Consider the following 20,572-nt stretch of genomic DNA (forward strand, 5'->3'; position numbering starts at 1 on the left):
GACAGACAGACAAAAAATGTAACAGGTCAAGGTATGTTTGTGTCTTCCCAAACAACTGTCAATGGTGGAATGGAGCTCTGTTAATGATAGGTGGTGAATGTGCTGCAGCATTTCAGATGGATTGTAGTAAGACCGAGACAGAGGATGATGGAAGTGTGCAGTAGAATGAATATTAATGGTGGGCGTCTGGGCCAGAGCTAATGATGAGGAAAATTCCCTAATAAAAACTTGATGTGATGGGCAACGACCCGCAGGGTCACCAGAGAGACCTAGAGTTAATAGTGTGCCGTCAGGTGTGGGGAGCAAAGTGATTAGAGCTACACATCCGTTCCTGCTGGAGAAAGAGCGAAAGTGGGGGAGGCACAGGGAAATAGAGGAAAAAAGAGATACTGCAGTTTGATAGAAAATTAGAGAGCATGATGAAGAGTAAATGAAGGAAAGCTAGAATATTGCTCATTCATGTGTGATGTCTATATGGTATGATAAAATGATAAAATAAATAGTTAGTGTTTGACCTGTGTGCTTCTGCATTGTCCACTTGCCCTATATATGTCTTTGTGCTGTCGGGATATTCAGTTATATCATAATTGCATACATTCATCCACACTTTTTCCGCCTCACTGCTCTTTTCCAGAGGGTACGAGGAGAAGCATAACAAAGATGGCAGCTGGCATCAGAGCAAATGTCAGCTGTGCATGCAGTAATTAAAGTGCAAACAAAGTGGACTGTTCCCCAGGGAGGAGCCATAATGGTACAAACAATGCAATCTGATGTATTTAATTGTCTGAAAATCTTTCTATTAATCTTTGATTAAGCTAGCAACTGTTTGCTGCCTAACCTTGTTCAGCACTGAATGTCTGTGGGAGTGAAATTCACACTGACTCTGGTTGTTTGTTTGTTTATTAGGGGAAAGAAAAGTGTCTGGCATCTTGAAATAGACCTTAGTCAGAAAACATGCCATATTTAATTTGACATAAACAGCAGTGAGGGACAGAAGCACAGTTTATGAATTATTGTGCTGTTGTCTACCTAGGTGTTGATTGTTAGCTGACTAAACATTAGTTATATCTTCCGAATAACGTTACAGTGGATAAAAAATTCCATAGAACATTGGATGAATTTTGAATTAGACATGAATTAAAACAGATTCATGAAAATTTTACATAAAAACTCTTGGTTAAAACCCTTTGAAAATACTTTTTGTCCTTGAAATTTTTATTTTTCACTTTAAATCGCTTAAATAAATCGATTTATTTTGTCAAATGAAATATGTTGTTGCTCTAAACTAGTCTACAGTAGTAATGCAGACATTCAGCCTGTGTGTGTGTGTGTGTGTGTGTGTGTGTGTGTGTGTGTGTGTGTGTGTGTGTGTGTGTGTGTGTGTGTGTGTGTGTGTGTGTGTGTGTGTGTGTGTGTGTGTTTGTTTTTGTGATATATGAGGACACAAATGTGTATAATGACATGCATATTACACTGGTATTACAACTTACACGTGATATATGAGGACATTGCATGTGTCCTCATATTTCAAATAGCTTAAAAAACATAAAAAACAATGGGTTTTTTTTATGTAAAAATGCAGCATGTCTCCTGTGATGGGTAGGTTTAGGGATAGGGGCAGTGTAGGGGGATAGAATATACAGTTTGTCCAGTATAAAAGTCATTACGCCTATGGAATGTCCTCATATATCACAAAAACAAAGCTGTGTGTGTGTGTGTGTGTGTGTGTGTGTGTGTGTGTGTGTGTGTGTGTGTGTGTGTGTGTGTGTGTGTGTGTGTGTGTGTGTGTGTGTGTGTGTGTCTACATACACTACTGTACAAAAGTTTGGGGTCAGTAAGTTGGGTTTTTTTTTTTTTTTTTTTTGGAAAGCATTTAAAACTTTTATTCCAAAAGGATGCATTAAATTAATAAAAAGTGACAGTAGAGAATTTTATAATGTTACAAATATATAAAGATTTAGATTTCAAACAAATGTCGTTCTTTTTGACTTTCTATTGTAATCCTGAAAAAAAAAATGTATCATGGTTTCCACAAAAATATTGAGCAACACAGCTGTTTTCCACATTGATTAGAAGAAATGTTTCTTGAGCAGCAAATCAGCATATTAGAATAATGATTTCTGAAGGATTATGTGACACTGAATACTGGAGTAATGATGCTGGAAAAATCAGCTTTTCCATCACAGGAATAAATTATGTTTTACTGATTTGTACATATGATTTCATCTTCCCACTCTTTTTTTTCTTTTACAAACAAACACACACACACATACACACACACAGCGTTTACCCTACTCTCCCACTCTCACTTGTGGCTGGCAGGCTTGGTGACAATGCCACCCTTGGTTGATCAGCTAAGCGCGTTGCCCTGTGGCACCATCTGTCTGTGCCAAGCTCAACCTCGGGGCGCCATCTCACATCTGTCAGCCCGAGCAGCTTAGCTGACAAGTTATTTTAAAGGTAGACGTTCCCTCCAGATACGTAGACACATTTACATACATGCATACAGGCATAACACAGACACATCTTGTACCCGCTAACCCTTTTCTGTTTCCTGGCACGGCATCACACAGAGAGTGTGTGTGGCTGATATACGTCTAAGAATGGCTCTCAATAGTTGAGATTCAGCTTCTTATCTACAATTTTATTATACACCAGTATTTCCCACACAGGTGCTATTTTAGAAAACTACTGCAATAGCAACACTGCAGTTTTCTAAGACAGCATCCAAACTGTCATGGAACCTCATAAGTGACCAAATTGGACCTACATAGGCAGCAATTCTGCATCACAAAGATAACAGGTGATTTTAATAGATTTTGATGTTTGCATGTTGCTAAGCTACTGGCACAGTACTTTAAACAACAGAATATAAAAATAATATTGTCTAAATAATATCATGTAAACAAATTTAAATTTAATTTGAAAAGAAACAAATATTATAACAAAAAATAATAATAATTCTAATATATAGCAATAATATAATACAATATTTTTTATCAACTATTTAATCATTACATTTTAGTATTAATTTGAAATAGTACATTTATCATAAAAAAAATTATTGGTTTGCCTGCCATGTGTTGTTTTTCCCCCAGTGCAGTGCATTATGGGATTGCCTTCTCCATAAAGGACATATGCAATGCTGCTTTTGTGCTAGGAGCGCACGCATGATTAAAGTGTGCTTTATTTTGGCAGTTTTCTAGGTTTTGGAACAAAGCGTCAGTATTTGTGTTCTCTTAAGTCCTTTAGTTCATATTCAGTGCTCATGGTCTGAGAAAGTGTCATATCGGGGAGGAAATTGCCTGCAGATGTTGGAAAGGTGCATGAGGGAGAGGGTTGGACGCTACGATCAGGCTGGAGGTTATTAGGCCAGGCAGCAGATGACTGCTTTCTGACAGGCGTGAGAGAGAGAGCTGCCCTGGGACAGTGGTGAAGGAGATGTTTTCCCTGTATCTAGACGCCCTCCTGGCTGTCACGCTTCCCTCCTCATTTGTTCCTCCGCTCCTTCATCCTGCTGTACTTTAGGATGACAGCTGGACGTCACGCAGATGCTGTGTGAATTAGTCCCTGAATGTCATCAGGTCTGGATCCTGGTGCTCTTAATGGCCTAAGCCAGTCAAAGGTGTCGAAATACATTTCCTCCTTCTCGCTGATGCGTCTGACAGCAGCGCTGCTGTGTTTTTTCTTCTAAGTGAGTTTAGATTTCACTTGAGTTTAATGTTAAAGGCTTGTGGAGAACACAGACAGGGTCATGGGGTAGATGATCCGCAGTCATGTTATTTATGTCACCCACCCACGTCTGTCATTTATGCACTGTTAGGTTTAGCTTAAGTTGGACATTTGAGCTTAAAATTACATAAACATTGAATACATGGTGTAATGCAGCATTGGCATCTCCAATATTGTGTTAGCTACATTAATGTTTTAATGGTTGCCGTCTGTCTTTTTTTATTTATTTTTTTATTTGCTTTGATTTATCTATGATGTCTGCTTGCAGTCAGTTTGATCAGGGTTTCCTAAACTTTTATAAATTGTGGCCTAAAAAGGACATTTTGTGTTTAGCGGAGACCCAAACTAGAGAAAATATATTGAATGCTATTTTTTGACATTTCTTATGACTAAATGAATTAAACAGTTGCACACACGCACACACACAGATTCTGTATACACTATCAGTCAAAAGTTTGGAATAATTGCGAATTTTTTAATTTATTTTAATTAAGGAAATACATTTTATAAAAGCTTGATGTTACTGTATTTATTGGTACTCATACCAGTTCTTTAAGTAACGATAAGTTAAATGGATCGTGTCACATGTAAAAAATCGAGTTCTGTCAAACTTCTGTGGCCCAACATTCCTGCCTATTTGCCGTAAGCTTATAATTTCACGTTCAAATGAGTTTGTGAACTCATATTGAATACAAGTTTGTCATGAGTATCACTGGAGAAGAAAATAATTTCCTTCTTATTGGTTTAACCTCAAAAATTGTATAAATTGAATCATGAATAAATTAAAATATTTGAATAGGTTTAGTATTCAGTTTTTGAAGAATCTGCCCAATATCTTGAGAGCCACGCTTGATGAGTGTACCTGTTAAAATGTCACCTTGGTACTTATGGGTCGTCAGTAGCTGGCTCAGTGTGGCATAACTCATTCTGTTTGGTAGACTTGGAGAAGCGTTGGTTTCAGTCTTGAAATTTCTTGTCTCTCTGTGGCCCAATACTCAAAGCCTCACTATCAGCAGACAGTACAAGGCACGCCGCCATTTTCTCCTCAGAGCGTCTGACTCTTAGCTCAGTGCTGGCTGTGCCTGTTTTTGCTTCCTCTCTCTCTTCATCCTTCCTCTTCTATACAGCTCAACACACACACATACACACTCCTACTGCAGAGCAGAGAGTGGGAGCTCCAGGCCTTGATTTGCCAACACATTTCCAATGATTAAAACGTAATTAGCACTAGCGAGCGCCTCCTCCCTGGCTAATTTCACTGCACGCTGTGACAGGCAGGCGGCCGGCGGCGGCGCGGCCCCAGTGGCAGATGGAGAAGCAGGCAGCAGGAGGGGAAAAACCATTTTGCCGCGCCATGGTTTGCATCAGAAAACCATCAGGACGCACAGCTTTTTCTGTGGGAGGTAGGAGGACAGGGAGATAGAGAATGAGGGGGGAGGAAGGAGGTGGGGCACATAGCTCTCTGTGGCAGCGCATCAAATTGGCACTGTCAGAGCTGACCCTGGCAATGGTTGCCATTCTTCAAGCTGTCCCCCACCGCCACCCACCACAGCCCGCAGGCAGAGCGAGAGAGCGACAGGCAGAGGGTGAAAATAGCAAAGGAAAGAGAAGGAGGAGGGATGGAGGGAGAAAGAGCGTACAAACCTATCGTCAACCTTCCGGACCCCCACTGCCTCTGTAATCAAGCACAGATCAGTCTCAATTAATTTCAGCGTTCGTTGACAGTGCCAATTACAACACAATGGCAAATAGACCATGAAATGGAACGTTGAACACTTTGCGTCCTAACTTGACATTTGACTGCGGTTTTACATCAATGACTGCTAAATAAGAATAGATCTCTTTATGTGCTGTTTTTAAACATATTTTTGAAGCATATTTTCAGTGTTTGCTGTGTTTGGCTCATAGCTGTGCTGAATTTAAACCACACATTTGTCATTGTGTTGGCCCTTCACCAGAGTGTGTCATGCAGTTTGATGTGGGCACTGAGGTTTTCATTTCGAGAAGTCTGGTTAAGCTCGGTGCTTTGGACAATGGCAAAGACTTGGTTAAACGAGCTCAGAATACGATTGCTTTCGCTCCTTTATTGTACCGCACTTACGAGGCCTTTGGGATTTGACTTCAAATAGGAATGAAATTAAATGTATTTAGCTTGAAGATTATTTTCATGTAAATGCCCTGTTTTTGCCATTGTGGAAATTTGTCGTCGTCTGTGTGTGGATGTGCTCGTGTAAAAAAAAAAGCTTCATTTCGATTTTAGTGGAAAACCAGCCAAATTAGGGACTTTGATTCCAGTGCAGACTTTCAAGAAACCATGACATTGTTTAAATAGTGCTGGGTTGACATTTCATGTTGTAACAAGAAGTTGGTGACATTTCAAAGAGCTTGTTTCTTGTTATAAAGCCAAGGGACAAACCACAAAACATTGAAGGCACTTTTAAAATGCCTATTCCTTTTCATTGATATTTGGGAAAGAAAACAAAGAGTGAGTGTTAGCACAAGTACAAGTGCATAATGAACCATGCTTTCATACCTTTCCTGCTTCACTGTTATTCTGAAATATGTCAAATATGTCATTTTTGATTTCTTGAGGATTTCCGAGATGTTTAGCTCCCATGCTGCACTGCTGCAGTACAGACTGCATGAACATAGCAGGGGTAGACAGGATCTGTTACACTATTGGTCTCATTCGGAGGCCTAATCAGCTCTTCCTCATTCGCTGTATCTGAGGAGTGTGTGTCTAACTAAAGCAGATGGCTCTACTGTTCCACTGAGGCCATTGGCTGTTTTAATAAGCTTAACATGCTATATTGATCTGCAGCCAAGATCAATTGGCGAAGTGTTTGGCTTTGAAATTAACACCACACCAGAAAAAAAGCTTGAAAATGCTGAGATGGATTCCCAAGTTAATCCATGCAATATGACTGTAATACCAAGTATTTTAGAGGAATTAAATATGTTGGACTGACCATCATTACGCCAATCTCTTCATATTTACTCTTGTCAGCATCCTTTACTGTTGTTTTCTTAACTTCAATCTGTTCAAATGGATGTTTTCCTGACTGAAGCAATTATAATATAAAATGAATATGCTATTACATTATATTATAATATAAGATATAACTATAATAAAATATTAATTGTATAGTATAATTGTCTGTCAACAATATATTTTTCCACTTTTATTTGATGAAACAGGACAGGAAATGATGGAGAGAAAAGCAAAGAATAGAAAAATGACACTGGACTCGAACCTGCATCTCCCACATGAGCACCACAGCCCAATATGTACTAAGCACTATGCCATGACTCAGACGCTCTAATATACTTTGAATCACAACATGCGACAGATCTTACCTTCTTTTTGTTTGTTTTTTTGTTGTTGTTTATTCATGAAAAGTGCAGCTTCTCGCTGTTAAGGACAAACAAGTTGCCTGCCCTTACCTGTCAGATCTAATCTTACTTTTTCCGTTACTTTTACTTTCCCACTATAAAGGTATTTCCATCTGGGCCCACCCCCCTTTTCTCAATCTTTTCTCTCAGCACCAGTATGGAAATTTACACACCTCTATTCTTGGAAAGAAGGAGCAAGAGAGAGAGAAAGAATAATGACAGCAATTTCTTCCCTTTCTCCACTCGCTGGCTTGCGAGAGAGTGTCGTTTAACGGCACCTGTGTTAGCGACAGGCACGCGGATGAGAAGCGAAGGAGAGCAGTTGATTAAATCATCAAGTCGCGGCGCAGAAAGTCAATTCTGCTCACCGTCTACAATGATATCCTTTTATCCTGACGTAATGGGCTATGGCACTTTTGCATTGGGTAATGCGATGAGTTCTATTAGCGCGTTCCATTTGCTTCACAAGCAAGGGCGAGTCATTTCGTTCCTCTCATATCTCCGCAATCAAAGCGCTAGGCTGGGCACGGGGAGCACTGACACGCCAATGGAGATGCCGGCAGTGTTTTTTATGGATCACAACACACTGGAAAAAATACATTTTGCTCATTATTTTAACTCTTCAGGAACTTTGCCTGTGCCAGATGAAGGGGAGCCTCTGGCCTTTAGGAAGGCTTCATGTAGTCGTACATCGACCATTGTGGCCAAGTACATGGAAGGACGGGAAGAGTGTGGGTTGTATTTCAAAAGCCTCAATAATATAATACTGATTGTGTTTCATAGCATTTTTACTGTAATGCTAACAGTATTATGGTACTGGCACACACAGGAGCAGTAGGTTATTAACACCTGTGTGTGTGTTTATTGGTTATGTATAATACATGAGCCCCGTATGTCTCGAATCCCATTGGACTGGGGCTGTAAATTGGATGCTGCTCAGCAGGCCCTGTATCAGGTCAGATGGGAGAAACTCGTGCCAGAAAATATTCTCCCTTCTCTCACTATGTCCCTTCCTCTCACTTTCTATCCCTAGCTTTCAGTCCTTGCAGGAATACGGCTCCCAGAACTGTCAATCATTCAGGGCTGCCACAAGGTTTATGGTCCACTGGGTGTAATTGGCCCTGAAGACCTTAAGCCCCGCCCCTAGCAGGCCTTCATTAGGGAGTCCAAACTCAAACCCTGAGCGCATCTCTCCCAGCCAAGTCATCTGTGTGCTGCTAGCTAATTAGTAGATAAAGAATTAAGCGGACCTTGAAATTGAAATTGGACAGAAAGGCATAAATTCAGCATTGTAATATCATTCTATGTTTATTAGCTCATTTTTTCATTGCTTTATTTTGCATGAAGACCCCACTACCCATTTTTTTCATTCAGGGTAATGTCTAAAATGTTAAATTCTTAAGTGCACACTGGAAAAAAAAACTTTCTGTTTGAAGTTGGATCACTATAGTCTTTTTTTACGGCTATGTATGCACTGCAAAGTTTTTGGAGTGACAACCGTGGTTCTTTTTAGTTAATCAGAAACATAGTGTAACCAGTGTAGCCCAATTCTGAAAACAAACAACTCTTATGAACAAGTTCTTTTTAATGAATCAAAAACATACAAGAAGACCAGTGTAGCCCTATTCGGAAAATAAAATACTCATATTGACTTGGTTGTTTTAGTGATTTAAAAAGATATAGCACGACCAGTGTAGCGTGATTCGAATGACTCTTATGATGAACTGTTTTTGTAGTGAATCAAAAACATACAGCGCAACCAGTGAAGTCTGATTCTCAAAATTAATGACTTTTGTGAATTGGTACTTTTTAGTGAAATAAAAAACATACAACATGATCATTGTCGACCGATTCCGTAAACGAATGACTCATGAGCCAGTTCTTTTGAATGATTCTGAAAAATACAGTGTGACCAGTGTAGCCCAATTCTGAACATGAACAACTCTTATGAACTGGTACTTTTTAGTGAATCAGAATAATCAGAATATGCTGAATTCGGAACCACAAACTACTCTTACTACAGTATTTAGCCACATCTGTAATAGTACAATTAGTATGTTGCTCCAAATTCAGCAACCAGTGTAGTCTGATTCATGAACAAATTACTATTATGAGCCAGTTCTTTTTATTTCAAAAGAAGTTTTGAATCAATCTGAAATGATTTAAAAAGTTAGAAATAGACCCAAAGGATTCAGAATCTAATTGAATCAGGAAGTCTGCAGTACCCAACCCTAAACATCAAGGCCAACAATTAAACCCTTTTAATATTAGATATTTTTGACCAAGTAATCAATTTGTTGAATATCAGGAAAGTGAATTTGGTTGTTTTTATTTTAAAAAAGCTGTGTACAGAACAAGCTTAAGTAGTTGCAGTGTGTCTGTGGCCTATGAGACGTGAAGATAGTTGGACTCGTACTCTAGTTGGTGTCTGGGAGAAAAGGCCCTGCTGGTGGTAATAGGCAGATGTAATGAGGCCTGGCCACTGAGTGAGATAAGAACAGCCTTTTCCTGCTTAGACTTTTATTACTCTGCTGATGAGCTGTGCAGTGCGAGACTGCCGGAATCAGATTTCCACTTCATAATGGCTTTATATTTAAAAGCAAAAAAAAAAAGTGTTTCAGCTTTGTCACATCTATTAGATTTTGCACTGTTCTAATGTTGCCTTTGTCTTTGTCTTACAGTGTGAAAGCGAGAGTGACCAAGAAGACAAGGTAAGACCATACCTAATTATTTCTATTAATACAGAGCTCACAACAACAGTAGTGTATTGAAATCTCATTATGTATTTTTTAGGAATTAAACATTAATGTTGAAATGTTTTTGTTATAGTACTGTTTCTTATCCCTACATAATATGCAAAGACAACTACAAAGCCCCGTCATAATAGCGAATACATCATTGGAGATGGTTTCTAGTAGTCGTTCCTATGTTTTAGGTGGCAGATCACTGTCTGCTCTCTTATTGGTAGTTGTTTCATCGTATCGATTCGCTACTAATTTGCATAAATCTTTGTTGCCCTCTTGCATTGCATTGCCTTCTCTCCCCGAATTCGCCAAATCTTTCTTGAAAATGAATGATGTCTGGTCGCTTTGGTCACTCACTGTGAATGTCTTTTAGTTTTTTCCAACTAGAATATGTAAAATACGGATTTAAATATGGTGTGTGTGTGTGTGGGGGGGGATTACAACATTGTAATTAATATACTGAATTGTGATTTCCTTCAGGAAATGTAAAGCTAGTTAGCTGTAGTTTTAGTGCCAGTAGTGGTATTATTAATACCATGTTACATCATATAGCAGCACTTCTAAAATCATCTTTATTCGTTTTTAATCAAAGTTGAATCAATGAGAATCCAATATTAGACTCTACTTAAAAGTGTGTTTCTATTTAATTAGAATTACCATCTTGTTAATGACTGTGAGAAGGCCTTAATTAACTCTGCATTAATTATGAATGACTAAATGGTGTGCGAAATTTGAAAAGAACCATTACGAGCTTCATGAGTTACATTTTACACATATTAACATGAAACAATTCCTACAGATTTATTATATATAGATATAACCCACAAGACATACAGTATGTTATTAATGCAGTATGTACTAAATCAGGCCATTCTTTAAATGCATGAATGTAATGGAACACTAGGCTCTAGGCTAACTTTGATGCAAACTAGGCAAGATACAAAAAGCTTTACAAGACACATTTACTGTCTGTTGAACATCAGCATGATTACACGAAAATGTTGTTTTGTTCACTCTTTTAGAATTTTCCTTATTTGTTGTTTTAACCAGTGGTGGTTTGATGACGACGAGTCGAATTAGCCATGTCAGTCAAAGCCCTTTTGTTGTGGCATGGCAGAGATGTGTGGTGTACGACATTAATCGCTGTTTTGCTCGCTGCGTTCCTGCTTCTCATTATTCCTCTAATGATTTTCACAATGTCATGTCATTCTCTCTGCCTTTGATTAATTATGTGTCAAAACAATGGGAGGGTTTATTAGATAAACAAAGAAGCAAGAGCGCTTTCTTTCAAACACACACACATTCGCAAACACTTCAGAGGGATCTCTTTCTGTCAATAGCTCTTAAAATGTGTTTACAAAACCGTCAGCATGTTGAGTTGTAGCAATAAGCGACAGATCAGTGATATGTTCACATGCTTTACTCTGGGAATGAATTCAGTTGCTCTTTCCCCTGCAATAGCAGTTACAGTACAGTATGTTCAGCGGCTGTAGGGGAGGACGACTATTCACATTAATCAGTGGTGGAATGTAACGAAGTACAAATACTTCGTTACTTATTACTTAAGTAAATTTTTCACATATCTTTACTTTACTTAAGTAAAATCAATAGTGCATACTTTTTACTTTTACTTTGTTACATTTTGCAGCAATTATTATACTTTCTACTCCACTACATTTCTACAACATTCTGTTACATTTTCGTTAAATTTTCTGATCAGTTTTTCCCCTGCCAAAACGTCATCCTGACCGTCCGTTCATCGCACGTTTCTGTCTCACCAGTGAAGTTTGGTTGCCATAGATATATCAACCCGGTCACACTAAATGCGTCTCTATAGCACGCAGTGTGTTTATCGTGCAACTTATACGCGAAAATTAGTTTTTACATGCATAGGAAACGCATCATAGGTTTAGTAGTGATGTGGGGTGCGTGTGTATTATACGTTTGGTTAGGATTAGTATGGCAAGCCAAGAGGTTCAGAATTACGCCATAAATGAATCGCGTTTACAGCCAAACGCCGTCATACACGGCGTTTTAACATAAAATGTGTGTTTATATATATATATTAGGGCTGTCAAACGATTAATCACGATTAATCGCATCCAAAATAAAAGTTTGTGTTTACATAATATATGTGTGTGTACTGTGTATAATTATTTTGTATATAAATGCACACACGTATATATTTAAGAAAAAATATGTTATTTATATATAAAATGTTTATATTTATATAAAATATACATTATATGTAGGCTACATTCAGTCTATATACATGCAAATATTTCTTAAATACACATGCATGTGTGGGTATTTATGTATTAAAAATAATTATACACAGTACACACACATATATTATGTAAACACAAACTTTTATTTTGGATGCGATTAATCGCGATTAATCGTTTGACAGCCCTAATATATATATATATATATATATATATATATATATATATATATATATATATATATATATATATATACCGTATATAGTAAGGGTATATAGTAAGCTTGATGTGTATATTGCCTAATTGCAAGCTTGTTCAGAAATGGTGACAAAAACTTTAAATATAACTGCTTTTCCATCATATTGAACATCATTATAGAATTATTAGGTTGAATGAGTTAGAATTAACTGTTTTATTAATCATTAGAATATAGACATTAAGAGAATAAATTGTTATGCAAGTACTTTTACTTTTAATACTTAAAGTACATTTAAAATCAGGTACTTTTTACTTTTTACTTAAGTAGGGTTGTCATTTTGGTACTTCTACTTTTACTAAAGTAAATATGTCTCTGGTTATTTGTACTTTTACTTAAGTACTGAGATTCAGTACTTCCTCCACCACTGACATTAATGGGTCAGTTCTATTCATCCACAGACAAACTGTCTCTTTTTATTCTCCTCCGGCTCAAATCAGGAAATGAAAAAAGACACTCTGGAGAAATCACTTTCTGACTGCAAGAATGATACGAACATTCTCCCTTTTGCATGCCGATTCTCCTTAAATGGTTAGTTCACCCAAAAATGAAAATTATGTCATTAATTACTCAAATTAAGATATTTCGATGAAATCCGAGAGCTTTCTGAATCAGCCATAGGCTGTAACGTCATTGCAACTTTCGAAGCCCAGAAAGGTAGTAAAGACATCATTAAAATAGTCCATGTGACTACAGTGGTTCAACCTTTATGTCATGAAGCGAAAAGAATACTTTTTTTGCACAAAAAACAAACAAAAAGAATAACTTTATTCAACAATCTCTTCTCCATGTTAGTCTGCTACGCTATTCTCTTAGTAAACAGTGCAACGCTTCTGGGTTCTACCTCAGAACGCCGGATCATTATTGGCTGACGCTGTTCATGTGAGCACCACGACACATGCGTGTGATGCTGACGCAGGAGCTGGCCAATAATGAGCCGGCGTTTAAAAAAATACTTATAAAATATAATTTTTATATTATGTATAATTTTTATAAATGTATGTAATCAAATTAAATAATAGTTTTATAAATGTATAATACAGTATAAATATATAAAACCGTATTTAATATAAAAAATGTAATGTATACATTTTTCATTTTTATATTATTGATTATTATTTATAAATGTTATAATTATTTTTACTAGCTTTAAATGTAGGCTTAACTTTAACTGTTTTTTAATATATATATATATATATATATTTAATTTGTTTATTAAATAATGTAAAATAATTTATTTAATAAAATATTGAATAGCAATGTCATTTATATTGTTTTAATATTTATATCATTAATATTGTTATTTATAAAATATTCTAACTAGCTTCTAGTTAAAAGCTTACTGTAAAAATAACACCATGATTTCTTTCTTTCACTTAAGTAGTTTACTTAGTAATAATTATGCATTACATGCAGGTTTGATTAATTAGTGTAATTGATGGAATGGTGTTTTATTAAATTTAATTATAAAATAATTGTGTTTTTTTATGTATTTTTAATGTTAATGGGAAGCAGTATGTGTGTGGACGTGTTGCGTAAAGTGTGAGAGTGTTTAATGGCCTTTTGACATCTCGTTTGTGTTAGCTGGAGCGGAGCGAGAGATTTATTAAATGGTACAGTCTGTACACTGTTCATCATGCGGGCCTGGCCTATTCCAACTGGAACCCGGCCCTAGTCCTGCTGTCTGCCCTCTCTGGCTCGCTCTCCCTCTCCTGCTGCTGGATGAATTGGCAGCATGTAGACCGAACGGGGTCCAGAATGCTCTGAATGCATTTGGCTGTCTCTGGCAACTATGGCTGGTCTCCACCTTCCAGGCTTTTGGCTCCGCTTGGGTCCCTGGTTGCCCCGTTACTTTCGTTCTCTTTCTCTTTCCCTCGGTGTGCCAGGGATCTTGTTCTCACCTCTCCCCACAACCTGCTTACCCACCAAACCCCAGGCCCCTGCCCTGATTTGTGTGCAGAAGAAGTGTGTGTTATTAGAGAAAGCAGGTAGGACCCTGTCTTCTCATTACCTGGCGCTCAAGGGGGATTATTATGTCTTCTGTGGCTGGCAGAGAGAGAAAGAGGGAAAGATTCCACCGCCTGACGGGCTGTTTGATGTTCTGCTGCTGCCCGGATCCAATAACGTCCCCTTTTCATGGCGCAGTTAACACTAACAGGTCTGCGCCATCTGAGAGCGTTTAAAGACCGTTGAGGCTCAAGTGAATCTGTTCCGACTTTAGCCAGCAACAAATCAGCACATGTGCTCAGGCTTAGTGCCTCTCTACCCTCAGAATCCCTCTTCATGTCTGAGCCGTGGTGCAGTGGCTCGCACATGTGCTCTTGACATACAGTATAAGCCAATGAAGATCGCAGGTTTGAGCCTGACATGCTTCACATCATTGTTTACTCCTATTTTCCTGTCTCTCTTTATTGATCTGTACATTTAAAGAGAGAAAAGCCTCAAGTAAAACTAGATTTTTACATTTCAGAAGGCTTTTTTCTGCTGTCTTGGTCAGGAATCAATCATAAAGGAATAATCCATTTTTGTTTTTAGCTTATTTACTATTTATTTTTCATATTTACTAGAGGTAATATTTATCTTTTTTTTCTTAACATGTGTAATCATAAAATATAGATGCATGAATAGATTTTTATATTTCACAAAATAAAATTAACAATTTTTTTTTTACAAAATGAAAACTTGAAACAAGTTGGAAATAGTACAGCTATAAATTCATGAAAACACTTGTACTGGAAAATGATGGCATGCAATGCGAAACATTACTGATTATCACATAAAGCCCAACGTTTAAGCTTGCAAGTCGTAACATGCATGTACAAGATTAATGAATGTAAGCTTTAATCCTTATTATTATATGGTTCTCATCGTATGTGATGTATCATGTCAATATGGACTTTTATTTTTAAACTTGCTGTTTTTAACCACGAATAATGCTTTTAAACCATATCATAACCACGCTCTGTTTAATGCCAAAAAAAACATTAACAGCGAGCACAAAGTGTGCTGAAAAATGGTTTTATGTGTACTAATCAATTATCAGCCCATTACCTTTAAGAGGAGCTGGAGATGACAAATCGCACAAGCATGGACAGATTAATCTTAAGTACCTTTAAAGTATCCCACCTTTGGCTCCAAATGAACATCCTCTTGCGTTTTAATGCACTTGATGAGGCCTTAAAAGGGAAAATAAGAGGACCTTTATCACTGAACTCTTTTAACACCCCTCACCCCCTCGCTCTTTTCATGGGCCCTTCATTCCTTCTTGCATATTTTCCCCCCATCTGTGTGTGGCCAAGGGCAGAGGACACCATTTGAAAGCAGTTGCAGATTTATTAGTGTCTCTGCGTCAGAGAAGTGCTATAATTTCACTCACTCGCATCTCATTTGAGACCTTCACTAAAGTGTTGCTTTAGAAAATGTGTGTCTTTCACAAAACCATGATCAGAATTGCCCATATAGTAACTGATTACATGTAGTCTGGATTATGTAATCAGATGTAAAACATGAAATGCTTGAATTTAGATTAGGCCTATATTACATTTTAAAATATTCATAATCAGACTAAAGTTACTTTTTTGATTACATGATTACTTAATATTCACAAAATTGCTGTGAATTCATAATTCATTGATTTTTATCTTTAAATAATAAATATTTTCCATTAAAAAACATGAAACAACAACTATATATGTTCGGAAAGTCTTCCAGTTTTCAGACCGGCCACTAGTCAGGCCGCTATAATCACACACAGCCACACAGCATACACAAATAAAATATTTATGATCTTTATCTTTATTATCTTTTTTTTGTGTTTTATTTTGAAGAGCTTTAAAGATTATCCTATTCAAATCAATATGATGCGTTATATCAAAAGTAATGTAAAAGTAATTAAAAAGTAGTCTGATTATATTACCTAAAATGTGTAATGTAATAGATTGTTACTATGTTACTAACTTCAACCCAGCACTGCCCATATGTATAGTATGTATCCTGGCATCCATGTGTCTGTCTTTTTCCACTTCATCCGCCGCTTCTCTCTTCGTCTTATGACGATGTTTGCCCTGAGGCGGTTGGAGGAGGAGAGGCACATTAGTTTCTCCATCACTCAGCCGGAGCACTGGAACATAAAACAGTTTTTTTTTATCTCCTCGCCACACTTCCGCACTGTGAAACGGGGCGGGTAATAAAGCTTCGCGAGCGAGTTGTCAGCGGTAAAAGATTATGTGTTTTGCCCTCCCTGCATCTGGAAAAAGGAGGGAGGACAGAGAGGGGAGCGAGCAGAGGGGTGTTTACAGGCTTGAGTGGGCGCTCGTGAGGCCGGGAAAGAGGCTGATTGCCGTAGAGTGGCCTGTCAGCCCGTGATTTGTCATGTACTTCATCATCTCCGTCACTCCGCGTAGCGTTGTCATAGCTAACGTATCGGCCCGCATTTGTACCGGGCCGTGTAGGAAATTTGTATTTACTTTGGGGTTGGGGGGCGAGGGGAGTGAGGAAGCGGCGGGGGGAGTACTGTAATTTGTTCCTCGTGGATAATGTGACCCTGAGTGGAGCCGGATCATGGGTTAGTTGAAGTGATATTTTCCGGTAATGGTAGTCGTACATCACGGCTGTCAGACAGAGTTAGGAGGCATGCACATAACAGCTCCATTTCAGCCACTGCAAGCATCTGGGATTATTTTCCATAACCAAGTATGACATGACCGCTCTGCGGAGTGCATTAAATTTTTACTGGCTTTTCTTCCTTTGCTCCTTCTATCCCTCCCTCTCTTTGCTCCCCAGTCGGGTCAGTGGCGTTTCCCCTGAGTCGACCGGGGGGCTCCGGTCTGGCAGGGTGATTGATGCTCGGGAGACTCGGCGTCCCTCACCGTGACAGCGCTGACACGTCTCCTTTAAAGCTGCTCGGCTACAGTCCCGCCACGGCACCCCCCTCTTTCTTTTATTTCTAATGACGTGTTTATTTCTTTAATTTCTTTCTTATGGTTGCCGGCTATTTTGATCCTTGTTATTTCCTGGCAAGGTCAGCGTTGTAAATGCCAGAGCTGTGGGAGACGGATCACGTGTCTGTGGAAGGCTAATCGCCGGGATCCTGGGGGCTGGTGGGCAGGCAGTGCTCATTATAGGGGCCTACCGCCAAAATTATGTGACGACCTTACAGCCCCTCAGACTTGCCAAGACAGCAGAAGGATTTCGAGGGGGAGAGAGCAGGGTGATGTATGCTGCTTGATGGATGGACAGGTCAGCAGGCTATGAAGTCACACACCACCCCTCACCCCTGGCCGTCCCTCTCATTCCTGTCTGCCGCAGCGGTGCATTATGGGAGAAAGAGTGCTGCCCACTTATTGTACTTGCAGAGCGCTGCTGTTTGAGTGACAGCAATTAAACAGAACCTCTTTGTGTTTCAGAACAGCATTGTATAGGGACTGTCAGCTGGTGATTTACTAATGGAATTTATGTATTTATTTTTATATTCATTCATTTATTTATTTAATTAATTAATTTATTATAAAAAATATATGTTTTTTTCATATACATGTATAATTACAGTGGGTATTGCAGTATATTATGTGTGTTGTATTTATTTGTAAGCTTATTATTATTAATATTATTGTTGTTGTTACTAATGTTACTAAAACATTAAATTAATTTCGCATGTAAACAGAAAATATATTAATGACCAATATAATAGTCAATAATCTTAATGATAAAAACTGTCATTCTTTTTTACAGCTTGTAAAACATTATAAATGTACAATTTTGATAATCGTATCTGTAAATTGATATTACTATCTGCGAAAAATTCTTTATCACAGCATTCCTAAAAATATTTTGTAAATGCCACATAGCAATTAGCATTATATCACCAAACATTATTCTTTATGGAAAACTCAAGTTTGTTTGTGTTATTATTGTGGAAATAGTGACTTGTAGCTGTTGTTTGTGCTGAGGATAAGCAGAGAAGCATCCAAGTGCCCTAAGGCAGTCGGTAATGACCCCCACCGACCCTTACTTGCTAACACAATCACACTCACACACACATTTACACACTCTCTCCTCCATCTCCCCAGCAGGCAGAGCCTCATTCTGTCATGGTGTATATCTAGGCGCTAACGCTTGCCTCTAACATGTGGACAACGATCAACTTGTTAGTGTGGATTCAGCATCTTCCTTTCCCCTAGGCCATGATGAGCCTTGCTGATGCCTTCAGATTCCTTACACACACACACGAGAGCCTCTGACGGTTCTTTAGTCCCCGAGGAGAGCTCAGTGTGGTGGGAGGTTGAGTGGTTGGGGTTTGTTTCCAGGACTGAGACTAACGCTGTGTGCTCTTGCCATTAGGGACACAACCTCACAGCAGGGGCCCTACGAAGAAAATACTCCCTTTTTGGGGGGGGGGGGCTGCACACTCCTGTCTGACCTCTTATGGATCGGGATGGACAGTAGCCCTGCTACGACAGCTCAGCTGGTGCGGGCCATTATAGACCTTTTCTATCTTGCTTTATCCTTGTTTAAAAAACTTTTATAGTCAGGCACTTGGAGAAGGAAAAAGGGTCAAGATCATTCTTGGTTTGTTGTGTAGCAATCCACTCAGTGAAAAGGCATAAATTGCTTTTTTTCTCTCCGAGCAAACACTATTATTTCCAACACAGCATAGGGAGGCTGGATGGAATAAAAGAAAGGTTAACCTGCAGAAATAGTTCAGTGACTTCTTGATTTTAAGTTTCATGTTGACTTCCAACCCAAGGCATAAGATATTTTACACTTTCCATTATCAGACCTTCCTTGGAGCCCTCAACCTCAGCATTCATTTGCACAAGCCAATAAAAGGTAATGATGTACCTGTGTGAATCAGACAAGGTTGCAAAGTCCTTGAAATAGAATTGAAGGGAAACATCCCTTGTGAATTTTGATACAGGGGCAAAGCTTTCAATGAAAATGATTCGATCAGTGTTGCAATCTACAAACAACTTCAAAGTAAGGTATTCAGCCCTTATAAATAGTTTTATATTATATTAAAAACGATTATATTATATTATATTATATTATATTATATTATATTATATTATATTATATTATATTATATTATGGGCTGTGCAACGATTAATCGCATCCAAAATAAAAGTTTGTGTTTACATAATATACAGTATGTGTGTGTACTATGTATAATCATTTTGTATATATAAATACACACACATGCATGTATATATTTAAGAAATATTTGCATGTACTGTATATACTGTATATATATTTATATATAATTTATATTATATAGAAATAAAAATATTTTATATATAAATTTTCCTAAATATATACATGTATGTGTGTGTATTATATATACAAAATAATTATACACAGTACACACAGAGATATTATGGAAACACAAACTTTTATTTTGGATGTGATTAATCACCATCAATCGTTGCACAGCCTATATTATATTATATTATTATATTAATAATATTTTTTTCCCTGATGAAGAATAGAAGTTGAAAAGAATAGCATTTATTTAAAATAGACATCTTTTGTAACATTATAAATGTTTTTACTGTCACTTTTGATCCATTTAATGCATCTTTGCTGAATAAAAGTATTAATTTCGATCTTTAAAATAACTTACTTACTTTTAAATAGTAACGTATCACAGTTTTCGAAAAAAAAATTAAGCAGCACAACTGATTTTAAAATGTATAATAATAATAATAAATGTTTCTTGAGCACCAAATCAGCATGTTAGAATGATGTCTAATTGATCATGTGGCACTGAAGACTGGAGTGTAATGATGCTGAAAATTCAGCTTTGCATCACAACAAAATTATACATATTATATACACATATACGTATGTATATGTATATATTCTACGTTATTTCCCACCTAACTACTTGTATAGTCTGGTGATGGATCTATGTGTGACTTGTGAGCCTGTACCTGTAAAGTGTTCTAGAATATTCTATTCCTTGTGAGACTGGTAGGTGTGTGACACTTCTCACCTGGCCTGAGATATGCCTATCTGCACTCATGAATATGAATGAGAGCAGGTTGACTGTTATCTAGTTTAAATAATGTATGTGTTCAGACCTTGGGTTCAGATCCACGTCTCCTAACAGACTTTTTCCTCAAAACATGGAACAGTAGAACATGGAAATTCTCAGACATTGTTATGCAGGGTTTTGTTATTTTACTCTTTCTGTCCATCTCTTTGTTCTTTACCCTTCATTCTGT

The 20,572-nt window shown here is 37.7% G+C and overlaps 1 protein-coding gene across 6 annotated transcripts in view; it reads left to right on the forward strand.

Moving 5' to 3' along the window:
- Positions 1-20,572, forward strand: part of auts2a (activator of transcription and developmental regulator AUTS2 a) — a 393,745-nt gene that overhangs the window by 243,814 nt on the left and 129,359 nt on the right. For all 6 annotated transcript variants that reach the window (XM_056247641.1, XM_056247645.1, XM_056247642.1 and 3 more), the window contains one exon: positions 9,807-9,836. In XM_056247641.1, coding sequence (XP_056103616.1) covers positions 9,807-9,836 — 30 coding nt within the window. The remainder of the gene's footprint in view (positions 1-9,806; positions 9,837-20,572) is intronic.

Source organism: Rhinichthys klamathensis, unplaced genomic scaffold (assembly GCF_029890125.1).
Source record: "Rhinichthys klamathensis goyatoka isolate OS25496 unplaced genomic scaffold, OSU_Roscu_1.1 h1tg000050l_1, whole genome shotgun sequence".
NCBI lineage: Eukaryota > Metazoa > Chordata > Actinopteri > Cypriniformes > Leuciscidae > Rhinichthys > Rhinichthys klamathensis.